The 12,088-nt window shown below is 41.8% G+C and overlaps 1 protein-coding gene across 7 annotated transcripts in view; it reads right to left on the bottom strand.

Moving 5' to 3' along the window:
* The window catches only part of LOC107151888, a 165,527-nt gene that overhangs the window by 35,817 nt on the left and 117,622 nt on the right, over nt 1–12,088 (bottom strand). For 6 of the 7 annotated variants that reach the window (XM_048786035.1, XM_048785843.1, XM_048785984.1 and 3 more), the window contains 3 exons: nt 4,564–4,717; nt 2,644–2,739; nt 971–1,123 (listed from right to left, as the gene is read on the bottom strand). In XM_048786035.1, the coding sequence (XP_048641992.1) occupies nt 971–1,123; nt 2,644–2,739; nt 4,564–4,717 (403 nt within the window). The remainder of the gene's footprint in view (nt 1–970; nt 1,124–2,643; nt 2,740–4,563; nt 4,718–12,088) is intronic. The other variant, XM_048785791.1, reaches the window with a different exon arrangement.

The following is a 12,088-nucleotide window of genomic DNA, read 5'->3' as shown; positions in this document are numbered from 1 at the left end:
AAAAAAAAAAAAAAAAAAAAAAAAAAAAATATATATATATATATATATATATATATATATATCTCCCCTGGCAAATGGATTGGAAGGACTCAAGATAAAGTATATGGATTCTAGCAGGTGGTCACAATCACAAACATCAACAGATGATGATGATTTGGATGGTAGAGATCTTAAAATAATAGGACTGAAAAACTTGGTGTCTGGTTGTGAAGTAGAATATAGAAAGAGGATTGAGTTTTAGGGGAGTAAAGTAAGCTCAGCTTAGTACACATTGTCTGTGAGATGGAACAAGAGGAGATGTCCAGGAGGCAGGTGAAGATATGAATCTGTGGCTTGAGATTTGGCCTAGACATAAAGATTTATGAGTTGTTGCATAAGTATCACCAGTAGATCCTTCGCCTGCAGAGAGAGTAACGAATATGTGAGCGCCCTAAGGCCAGACAGTTAGGTTGGAATCAGGTTTCTCCCACGCATGCAGAATTGTTTCAAGTCATGGTATGAGGTGGGTAAGTGGCTCTTATACCTTGGAGGGATAAGCCCAAGGGAGGGAGTGATGGTCTGGGGCCCATAGGTTTAGAGATGAAATAAGAGCACAAGCCTGAGAAGCTCACCTGGGGCTTCTGTCATGACCCTCTGGCTCTTTCTATTCTGGTCCTAAATGAGTGACTCTCAAGGAAAGCACTCAGCTTGAGTAGTTTCAATGGATCTTCCATAACCTGTGTTTTATTTTTAAAATTAAAAAAAAAGGAAATACAACTGATCATGGAACTAAGTGTGAAAGAATGTGTTTTGGAGTAGCTTTCACAGCTACCCATGCTTCATTGTTGCTTTCATGTGACATTAGCACAGTCCTGGGGCAACTGGAAAAGGTTATGGGAATGATGTGATTCTCTCATCCATTATTTAGACAGGAAATTTCTTCCTTACAACACAGCATGGGTTGATTATGTAGGCTGTTCACCAAGAATACCTGTGTATTTTTGTCCAGTATGGCTTGCCATCCAAGGGGATCCTCCATGGTCATATGACAGCTGCTTAGCACATCTTCCATTAGCAGTTGCACACCCACCAGCTCTCCATGAGCCACCTTGCGGTCACGGTCACTCAGCCCACAAAGGCACAGCTAAAAAAAAAAAAAAAAAAAACTTCCATTTTGAAGTCTTCTATATAAACTTCACATGTGGTTTGGGGGAAGAAAAGTAGGTATTTATAAGCTATCTTTTCAACTATTAGAAAATCCATAAAAAACAAAACACTTGTAGCTTAAAGTCCTGTCCTGCTTGAACATATCAGACATTTGGCTCTGTGCAGAAGTATCAAGTTTCCCAGTCCTTACAGCAGATCTGTATATGGCAAATGCATAGTGTGATACTGATTTTCCTTTAAAACTACACGTACAAATACACGTATATCAAGAAAAAATACTGTGGGGAGGGAAAACCTCAAATTGTGAACTGCAATTGACTGTTAGAATTATAATTTTTCAACCATTCTTACTTCTGGTGTATTAAAAACCTTTATACTTACTGGGAATTTTGAATGTATAAAGCAAACAAAATAGTTCCCATCACCTGGCCCCACAACCATCAACTTAAAGCCACTCCTGACCCATCCCATTCACTCCCCACACCATATTCTGAAGCAAGGTTATGGTTGTGTATGTGTGTGTGTATATGTGTATTGTGTATGTGTGTGTGTATACACACCCCCCACCCCCCCACACACATATATCTCCAAGGATCAAAAGCGTATAGGCTAATACTCTACCACTGAACTATATCCCCAGACTATTTTTCAAATTTTATTTTGGGACATGGTCTCACTAAATTGACAAGGCTGGTCTCAAACTTGCAATCCTCCTCCTGCCTCTATCTCCTGAGTATCACTTTTCTATATTTTTAAAACTAAAAATAGAGCTGGGCAAGGTGGTGCACGCCTGTAATCCTAGCAGCTTGGGAGGCTGGGCAGGAGGATCACAAGTTCAAAGCCAGCCTCAGCAACAGTGAGGCACTAAAGCAACTCAGTGAGACCCTGTCTCTAAATAAAATACAAAATAGGGCTGGGGATGTGGCTTAGTGGTCGAGAACCCCTGAGTTCAATCCCTGATGCCAAAAAAAAACGAAACAAAACAAAAAAAACCCCAATATTTACTTAGATAATGAGGAGAAAACATATGATGATTAAAGGAAACTAATAATTTAAAATAATTAAAAGAAGTTGACAATGAAAAACAAAACAATTAAAAGAAATTCTCCGTATGACTCCTGCCTAAAAAAATGCCCTTCTCACTAGACAGGTCAGGAGTCACACGCCTCTGAGTTGCCAGCCTGGCAGTTCCTCTAAGAGGCCCAGACAGTGGGTAGTGATGGGTGGCCACTCCCCTAGATCATTGGTGCCATGGGAACTTCAGCTGAGTCTACAACCAAGGTCAGTATCTGCTGAGAACATGATTCTCTTCCACAGGAAGAAAATATGACTCACCTTGCAGGATCAGGTTTATAGCTTCATAATTAAGCACCTACTTATCTCATAAATTATTCACCACTGGCTGGAATATGGAGGCTCTGACCTGTGGACCTACTGACACCCTGCCTCTCAGTCTGCTCTCTGTTCTCTTTCCAACAAGTTGGAAGATATACCTACCTGCATATTATACTCTAGGGTATCTGGGCTGCTACTTATTACAGGAAATGGCCCTCCATCTTCCAGAAATGCTCTCCAGGGGAATAGCACAGATGCCTAAAAGAACCAAATAATAGACATGGTAAAGCTGTTCTGTAACTCTAAGTTAAAGACATCTGTTTATGAACAGGATTTCTGCATTTGTACTCCAACACACTGTTGGATGATTCATTTATTATGTAGAAATACTTCTTGGTGGAGAATGTTTGATGATGTAGAGGAGAGAGTAATAATAATTATTTTTAATTATTTTTGCAGCAGATGGTTTCGGTGTAACTAGTCAACACTGCTGTTCAGAAGTTCCATAATAGCATAGCACCAATGGACCTATTTATAATCTACAAAAATAAACTTGCTTAAATGCTCTCAATATTAGGAATCCTAAAAAGTGGGCCACCTCATTATTGTGCTCTAATTTTACATATCAACTCAAGACTGATGTCACAACTTATCTCTGTCTTCTCCACATCACAGGACAACAGCCAAGGCATTGCTTATCCCCTATGACATCATGTGTGGCCCTGGATCCAGCGGCCCTACCTATGTAACCCCATTCTACACATCTAGACCTGCTTCTGACTTCTGTCAATTCCCAGAGCTAGAACTGATTCTGGTAGCAAGGACAGGACACTGCATCTACTTCATCCTAGATAACACCCAAAGGCAACCAGAGTGGCCCAGTGGTCAAGGTCTAACTCTGTCTTCTGGGTCTAAGTGAGAATCAAAGATTGGACTGAGAATCACTATCTCATAGCTTAGAAGAATGGTACCTGCTTGGGGATGATGTGGGCATCATTTATGTTTAATGTATATAATGTGAAAACATTAAGTAGATTTTCAAGTAAAAATCCTGGGCTTGAGAGGCGATTTTAAAGATATATCCACAAATTCTTTGATAGTTCTCCCATCAAGAGATGGGCCTTAATTTCTCTCCCCTGGGGTGTGATTGGACTTAGTGGCTCACTTTTAGTGAATGGAATATGGGAGAAGTGATAAGATGTCACTTCTGAAATTAGGTAATAAAAAGGCTCTTACTCCCTCTTGGAGGGTTCGCTCTGGGGAAGCTGTCTGCCATGTTGTGAGAAAGCCATGTTGTGAGAAAGCCTTGTAGAGAAGTTCACGTGAGTAAGCATGGGAGTGGATCTTCTGATCTGTCTACCCAACAGCCATATGAGCGAACTTGGAAGCAGATACTCTTCCAGTTGCACCCTGAGATGATTAGAGTATTGGCAACATCTCGATGGCAGCTTGTAAGAATCTCTGAGCCAGAAGGACCCACCTAAGCTTCTCCCACTTCCTGACCCTCGGAAACTATGTGAGATAATGAATGAAAGTTTATTGTTTTAACCTGTTAAACTTGGAGGATGGATTGTTCTGCAGCAATAGATAAGTAATATAGTTTGTAACTTGGTGTTGCCCTGACTCTTCAGTAGTCTGATATCCAGCTTTCCTAAGCCTTGACCCTTTTAGGAGTGGGAGGATACTGTTGTTCCTGCCTAAAAGCAATCACAGTTGTCAGGGTGACATTTGATAACATTTGTTGTAACAAGGGCTATTCAAAACTCAGCTGTTGACCCAATTAATGTACCATAATTTCTATCATTTATTTAATGGGTAAGATTATTTATTTTGCTACAAACTACGAGAAGATGAGCTCTTGCTTCTTTGAGCATTTGCAGAAAAGACCCAGACTGGGAATAACAGCTGGCCATGTAGACCCAGACTGCTCCACTGGGCCAGTGAAAGGGCACCAGCAGAGACTGAAGGGCTTTAAAGAATCCAGACTCCTGCAAAATTTAAACCAAACAGAAACAAAGTGACAAAATCCCCAGCTAACAATGTACCTCTTTCTTATAGGTATAAAACACCTCTAAAACATACCTGGAGGCTCCGTGGATCCAGCGGCTGGGGCAGGCCAAGCTGTGAAGCAAAAATGCTCTTCCTGAGAGAGTTGCTCAGCGGTGGCAGCCCATGGCACATGCCATCGGTGATAGACTGGTAGGCGGGAATATTTCCAGCTGCCAAAAATATTCTTCTAACAAGACATGGGGGGACATTTCATTGAAAATGGTTACCAAATCTCCTAAAGCTCAAAGCTTTCTTCAAAGCTACTGAAGCAAGACAAGGTGGGAGACAGTGACAGGTTTCTTCCTCAGCCACATCACCCCCTGCACCCCTTCACACACCACCCTTCATTCACAGAGATCACAGCCTACAGGGGAAGCTTGATGCATCTAGACTGTTGGATAGAACTTTCTACAGTGGTAGAAATGTTCTAGATCTATACTGTCCAGTATACTTCCACAGGTGGCTACTGAACACTTGAAATGTGACTGCTGTGACCGAGGGATTAAATTTTAACTTTTATTTCATTTAAATTAATATTAATTTTAATTAAATAACCACATGCAGCTACCAAATTGGACAGTATACCTGCGGCTCTAGAACAAAAATATCAGTGTGTTTGTTAAACTATTTTAAGACCAATAGCTGAGACAACAGTTCTTGATATGTAAAATCAAATTTTAAACCAAGTAATCAAAGTCAGGGGTTATGGAGAGAAAGGTTTTTGTTTTGTTTTAGACAAAACTTGGCTTTGTGTATCAAGAACCACAAACCCTGGAGCCAAGAGCATGAAATTTATACCATAAGTGTAAATCAAATAAAGTAAGGAAGTATGCATGATAAATTAGGATTATTTTCTTGCCCAAAAGGAAATAAGAGTTTAGCAAGGAAGAAAAGACTGTTTCTAGAGTTCTAGTGGATGCCTAAGAAAAGTGCTGACTCAGGGTGGGCTGGGGGAGGGTACCCCAGAGCACAAAGGACCTATTGCCTGGATCCTCCATGAGCATGGCCCAAGTCTCACAGACAGCAAACACCAAAAAAAAAAAAAAAAAGGAGATTAGCAATTCCCCAGGGAGGTGTCAGTGCTGATGGAAGTGAGGTGGTCTCTAGAGACTACAGACCCTCGGAGTGTGGGGGAAAGAACTTGGGAGTGCCTGAGCCCCCCATAATGGGTGTCCAGGAAGAGCGCTGAATAGTAGGCCAACAGAAGAGTCTGAGAGCGGGCCAGCTAACACACACAGAGATGGGCGAGGTAGCTCCTTCTCCCCAACTGCCAGGATGACTTATAAGCAGCCCCAAGAACTCAGATCACTTTTTTTTAGGGGAAATGAAGAAAGAGAGGTGTGGTGTGAGGCAGCCTATAATTAAGGTCCAATATTACGTGCTGCCTTGACATCTGGCAAATCAGAAGGGCCTCAAATGGCCTAACCACAAGGTCCCCTCCCATTCTGCTCCCAGCAAAGTCCCCCTTGTCGAATAACCTCCTTATCAAAGGCACCAGGTGCACCTCCTGCTTATCCCCGAGTAGCAGTTTCAGTTTCCTGCCAGCGTGTGGAATTACTCAAACAAACCAATCAAAGCCTCCTGCGGGAACCAGGGAGCACCACACCCTCTGGGAGCTCCAGAGCCTGCCTCCCACAGGCCCTGCCCATTCACTCTGTGGCCCTGTGTGGCCTACAGGGCCTCTGTTCCTGGGCTGTGGGTACACATGCCTGATAAACTTCCGTCCATCTCCCCTGCCCACTCTTGGGTATCTCCTGTTTGGCCATCACCACAGGGAAGAAGCTTCCCTCATCAACAGGTGAGTAGGAGGCCATTAAAACAAAAGAGGAGGGGAAGAACTTTGAATCAACTGATTTTAAATCTCAAGATGGCCACTTTTAATTTTCAACCATAACTCAATGACATGGTACTGACAAGTTTAATATTTTTGCCATCAGCAGAAGTAGAGACTTCAAAGGCAAATGAAAGGAGCTCTTTATTTGCACACTAAACAATCACACTAGTGTAAAAACTCTTTTTATATGTTAATGAGTATTAATAATAAATATCTGAGTATTGAGACAATGGATAAAACTACTGATTTGTGATTTTTGGGGGGAGGTTTGCTAAGGACTGAACCCACAGCCTTATGCATGCGAAGGCTGTGTGCAGTTCATGTACTTTGCCACTGAACTACATCCCTGGCCCTAAACCTACTGATTTATCACAATAGCTCCGAGATGGGCCTTGGAGTTGCCCAAAGCATATATAAACATTTTCTTCTGCTTCTTTTCTCAAGGTACTCAATGGGCCCTGCTGAGGAACCCATGCTTTACTCAACACCCATGTGACTGGTCTATCAAGCACCTGGTGTCAAGGTGCTGTGCTGGAGACTGTTTGAGATGTAAGCAAGAGTCCCACACAGGCTCTGACCTTCCAGCCCAATAGAACCCAGTGAGGCAGAGCTGCTTGTGACCACCCTCTAAATTCCCAACACCTTTGGTATACTCACACCTCTCGGTGTGTATGCTTGCTTAAAATGATGGCGTCCAAAAGCAGAACATTCTAACAGAAACAGGCTCACATCAAGAGCACAGAAGTAGAGCATCCTGGCCCAACCTCTCCCCACATGGCTCCTCTCATGTCATTCCTGTCCATCTCTGCCACCAATCCACAGCCTTCTCTCTGTCCCAGCTTCCTCTGGGTCCTCTGTTCACATCTTACTTGCTCACTCTTTGACGTGCTCTCTTATCCTAGCAAATTTGTTCAGAACTTTTAAATGAACAATTGCCAGAAGTGATCACGATTCTCGGCAGAAATCTAGAGCCTCAGGCACAGCTTTGTGCTCATATGAGCTGAAATGGTTTGGATTTGGTTTAACTGTGTCCCCCAAAGTTTCAGTGTTGGAAGTTTGGGCCCCAGTGTGGCAATCAAAAGAGATGGTAGGACCTTTGAGAAGTGGGCCTAGTGGGAGGTCAATAGGTCATTGTGGTGTGTCTTCTGAAGGCATTAACATACTTTTTCTCTGACTTCCTGTCTAGTGATGTGATCTCTCCTGCCACTGTGATACCATGCACAACAAGGGCTTCACCAAAACCAAGAAGAAGCTGATGTCATGCCCTTGAACCTCCAGTACTATAAGCTACATAAACCTTTTTTTCTTTATAAAATATCTAACCTAGGGTATTTCAATACAGCAATAAAAATGAACTAATACATTAGGTCTATTAACACATAGATACTTGGAGATTATTAGAAAAAACTATCAATACAGTTCAGATATGAGTGTGACTGTCATTCTGAGCTACTGAATCAAGTCTGATGCACTCTCTAGAAAGACTCAAGCCAGATTATAGGCCACACCATTGATCAAATAGTGAGTTATGCTTCCTTGCTCTCTCAATTCTTATCATGATCCTTCCTAAGATTCACCCCCACTCTACTAGAACTGCTTATTTGAGAACTGTACAATGTGATGCTACATAAAGGAATAGCAAGATGATACTTAACATCTTTAGTATTAGATCCTTTTTGTTGTCTTCCCTCTCTATTGAAAGGTTTTCCACCAAACATCTATTAAGTATTTTCCTACTTTTAAGTCAATTTATGTCAGTCTCCAGCCCAAGCTCTGAGCTGCAGGAAGGGATAAAGAAATATGATATGAAGGAAGACACAGGGCTATGGAGTCACACAGACTACAAGAATACAAATTCGACCACAACAAGCTGTGTGTGTGACCCTTGGCAAGTTAGGCGACTTTTCTGAATTTCTATCTCCTCATCTGTAAAAACAGATAAAATAATTCATTTGTACAAGATTGGCACACAGTAGTAACTAAACTAAAGCCAAGTCCTTGCATTCCCTTATCTCATGATGTTCTTATGATTCCAGTTAAAAATAAATAAAAAGATCGTGACATTTTCTTTACCTACAGAAGTTTTAGGTAAATATGTCTTTTTCCTTGGGAAAAAAAAATGATACTGCTCACAAGACAATGTGATAACCCACTAAGACCCTCAGTTGGTGAACCTTGACCTGCATCTTCTGTGGGTGGGGTCTAACCAATGCAGTTTGGCGGCAGCACCCAGGATGCTATGGGAAGCCATAGGAATGAAGGGCTGGCTTTCTGCTTGTGCACCTGCCACAACCAGGCTTTAGTAAAGCCAGGTTTCCCCACAACCCACTAAAATACCTAAATTCCCCATACTGTCCCTAAGCAATAGAGGGACAACTACCAACTGGCTCCTGTGTGACAGCCCTCCACAGTGTGATCTCAGGCAGGCTGGTTCAGGCCATAGGAACAGCTAACTCAAGGGGTACATGCTGGAGTTTTCCTGGAGGCAAAGATACAGCACAACCTGCAGAATGGTGCTGAGAAAGCCAGGGAAAGTTATGGCTTTTTGGTTCTTAGATATTGGAGACTGTGGCCAAGGCCAAGAGCTAGACCTAGCTCCCACGAGGTCTTCTGCATGTCTCCCAGAAACTCCCAGATGACCCAGAGACACAATTTAGCATCCTAAGTGTTTAGAGACACTTTCAACTAGGCAAGCATGAAAATAAGAATAAATTTTAAAATCAAGAGAAACCAGCCAACAGTCCAGGACTGAGAGGCTTGTGCTACTCTGTGGCTTGCCCTTGAGGCCCTCCAGAGCCGGCTTGCTACAGGAAGTGAGAACGCCTTCAGGGTTTCTTCAGTTTTTCCTTCTTCCCCTAATCACTCAGAACATCAGCAGTACATTCTGACCAGAGGCACTTTCCATGCCACATATTTAATTCTGTTCTATGGGTAACTATGAAGGAATTTTTATCTTCCCTCTATTCCTGAATTGCAAAGGAATTCCATCCTTTAAATCAGAGAATGGCAAATTTTTGTTCAAAGGTCCAAATAATAAATACTTTTGGCTTTGTGGTGGACCCTATGGTCTTCACCACAACTATTCAACTCTGTGATTGTAGTGGCAAAGTAGAGACAACCCACAGATAAATGGGCATGGCTTTATTCCAGTAAAAATTCACATATGGACATGGTGTATGAAATCCATATAATTTTCATGTGTCATAAATATTATTTTCTTACTTATTTTTTTTCCAACCATTTAAACATGCCAAAGCCATCTTTAACCTACAGACCATGCAAAAACAGGCAGGAAACTATGGCACTGGTTTGCCAATTCCTGACGTAAATAAATGAGACTGGTTAGAATTGCAGCACTATCCTAGCATTTCCCTTCAACAAGAATGATTGTTTCACCTGGCATCACAGATAAGCTCAACCCTCAGGCATTTCTTGAATTAGCTAATAAATACCCCTGCAGGTTGGTGGTCATGCTCAGAGGTCAGTGATGAGCCCTGGACAGTGGGATTCCAACCCATTAGCGGATGGGATGAATTTTCATCAGACCTTTGCCCAAGCTGGCAGAGAGCAGGTCCACAGGGGAAGTGTGAAGTGTTTTGTGCTTAGAAACACGTGTCCATTGGGCAACTCAATAGACTTGAGAGAAATGAGAGTCAGATTTTTGGTGACTCTACAGGGCTGTTGTCCTTTTGTCCTTGAGTCATATCCTCTTTCCTCTCCCCCCAGTCCATGGAAGCATGTGTTGTTCTCATTCGAGGTAAGAGTTCAGTTCTTTTAAAACTCTAAAGATGTCAGCTTACATAGGCAGAAAGTTCCTCAGGCAAACAGTCTTATTTGCTCAGTCTTGCTGAGCTCTGGGGAGGGCCAGGGAACTTCCCCAAACTTCTAATCTCTTTTGATTATTTAAGGACTTTCCCTTGTTTGCAGGATCAGTGCTAAGTAAAATGACCCAGAGTGATGACATTTATCTTTCTGCTTTTCTTTCTCTTCTGTTTCCTGCCTTCTTTTGGGAGTCCCCTTTTCTACTCAGGCCGCTGCTCAGAATCCAGCTTAGTTCTCAGGCTTTGGAGGGAAACACCCTAAGGTTCTAATTGTCACCTGCTGCTTCCTGGCTGTGCAATTCCAAACACAACCCCAAGAGCTCTAAAGAAGGAGGTCAGGGAAATGCAACAAATGAAGGGCCCATAGGGGTATGTGTGCCGCCTGGGTGGTTCCCTCTGAAAGATGCTGAAAAAAGATACAGGACCCAGTGCCCTCCATTTCTGTGGAAGGAGTGTGCCAGGACAGAGCAAGCCCTGGCAAAGCAATGGCACGGGACAGAATGGCTCCTTGGGAAAAGAGGACCAGACTGAATCCTCTGAGGCTAGAACCCAAGCAGGACTTCTCGGGGCGGGGGGGGGGGATATTTCTGTTTCTTCACCATAACTAAATCCCTTACAAAGGTTGACCTTGGCCTATGGAATGGGCTCTCCTTTAGTGAAGTCTACCTGCTTCACTAAGCTGCACCTCAGGAGCTGTTTGTTAATATGGAGAAATTCATGTGATTTTTTTTTTTTTTGGTCCTGCTGAATTTACATCCTAAATACAAATTCTCTGTCAGAGTTAAAAAAAAAAAAAGCAGAAAAAATATAGTTCATTCAGTACAACTGTCACATTTCCATTCTTGATGGATGCCCAATGCTAATGACGGGAAACAGTTGTAATCCATGGGCAGAGCCCCTCAATACTCACATGGGGGAATTAATCAAAAGAAGTTAATACATTTTGACGATTTAAGAATAAGCAGAGGGCTGGGGCAGTGGCTCAGCGGTAGCACACTTGCCTGGCATGTGTGAGGCACTGGGTTCAATTCTCAGCACCACAAATTTAAATGAAATAAAGGTCTATTAACAACTAAAAAAATATTTAAAAAAAAAAAAGAAGAAGAAGAAAAGAAAAGAAAGAAAGAATGAGCAGAAATGCTCAGGTCTGAATCTCTTCCCCTCCCATATAACATTTAACCTAAAAACATTGTAAATCTTAATCTAAACTCAATCCAAAGTTCATCAGAATTATGATTAAGGAGACATATAAAACATTCTTTTTTAAAAAATTCAGAGTACTTAACAGGACAGTTACTACAAGAACAGAAGTAGATTTATTTATTTATAAATTTAATTCCATTAGCCAATTCCATTAACTTCAGAAGTGCAGTGAAAATTCTGTCCCTTTGAAAGGTAAATAAAAGTCGGAAAAACTAATAAGACTCTTAGAAATAATCTTCAGAAGTATAAAAATTTTACTCCCAATAAAACAACCTGAACAGTGAAAGCAGGAGTTGTTAAATAAACTGCTTTGGAATTAAATTTAATAAAATCAAAATACAACACCACTGAAACTCCACATCATGTACAACTACAAGAATTTGAATGAAGTATACTTCATGCATGTATAATATGTCAAAATAAATTCTACAGTCATATATATCTAAAAAGAACAAAGGAAAAAAAAAAGAATATTAAGCCTGGCATGGTGGCGCACACCTGTAATCCCAGAAACTCAGGGGGCTGAGGCAGGAGGATTGTGAGTTCAAACCCAGCCTCAGCAACTTAGCAAGTCCCTAAGTAACTCAGCGAGACCTTGTCTCTAATAAAAAAATATTTTAAAAAGGGCTGGGATGTGGCTTGGTGGTTCAATTCCTGGTATAAAAAAGAAGAAGAAGAAGAAGAAGAAGAAGGAGGAGGA

This window comes from Marmota marmota, unplaced genomic scaffold, assembly GCF_001458135.2.
Source record: "Marmota marmota marmota unplaced genomic scaffold, marMar, whole genome shotgun sequence".
Lineage (NCBI taxonomy): Eukaryota > Metazoa > Chordata > Mammalia > Rodentia > Sciuridae > Marmota > Marmota marmota.
Note: the sequence above shows the minus strand (reverse complement) of the source record. Positions and strands in the feature narration are given on the sequence as shown.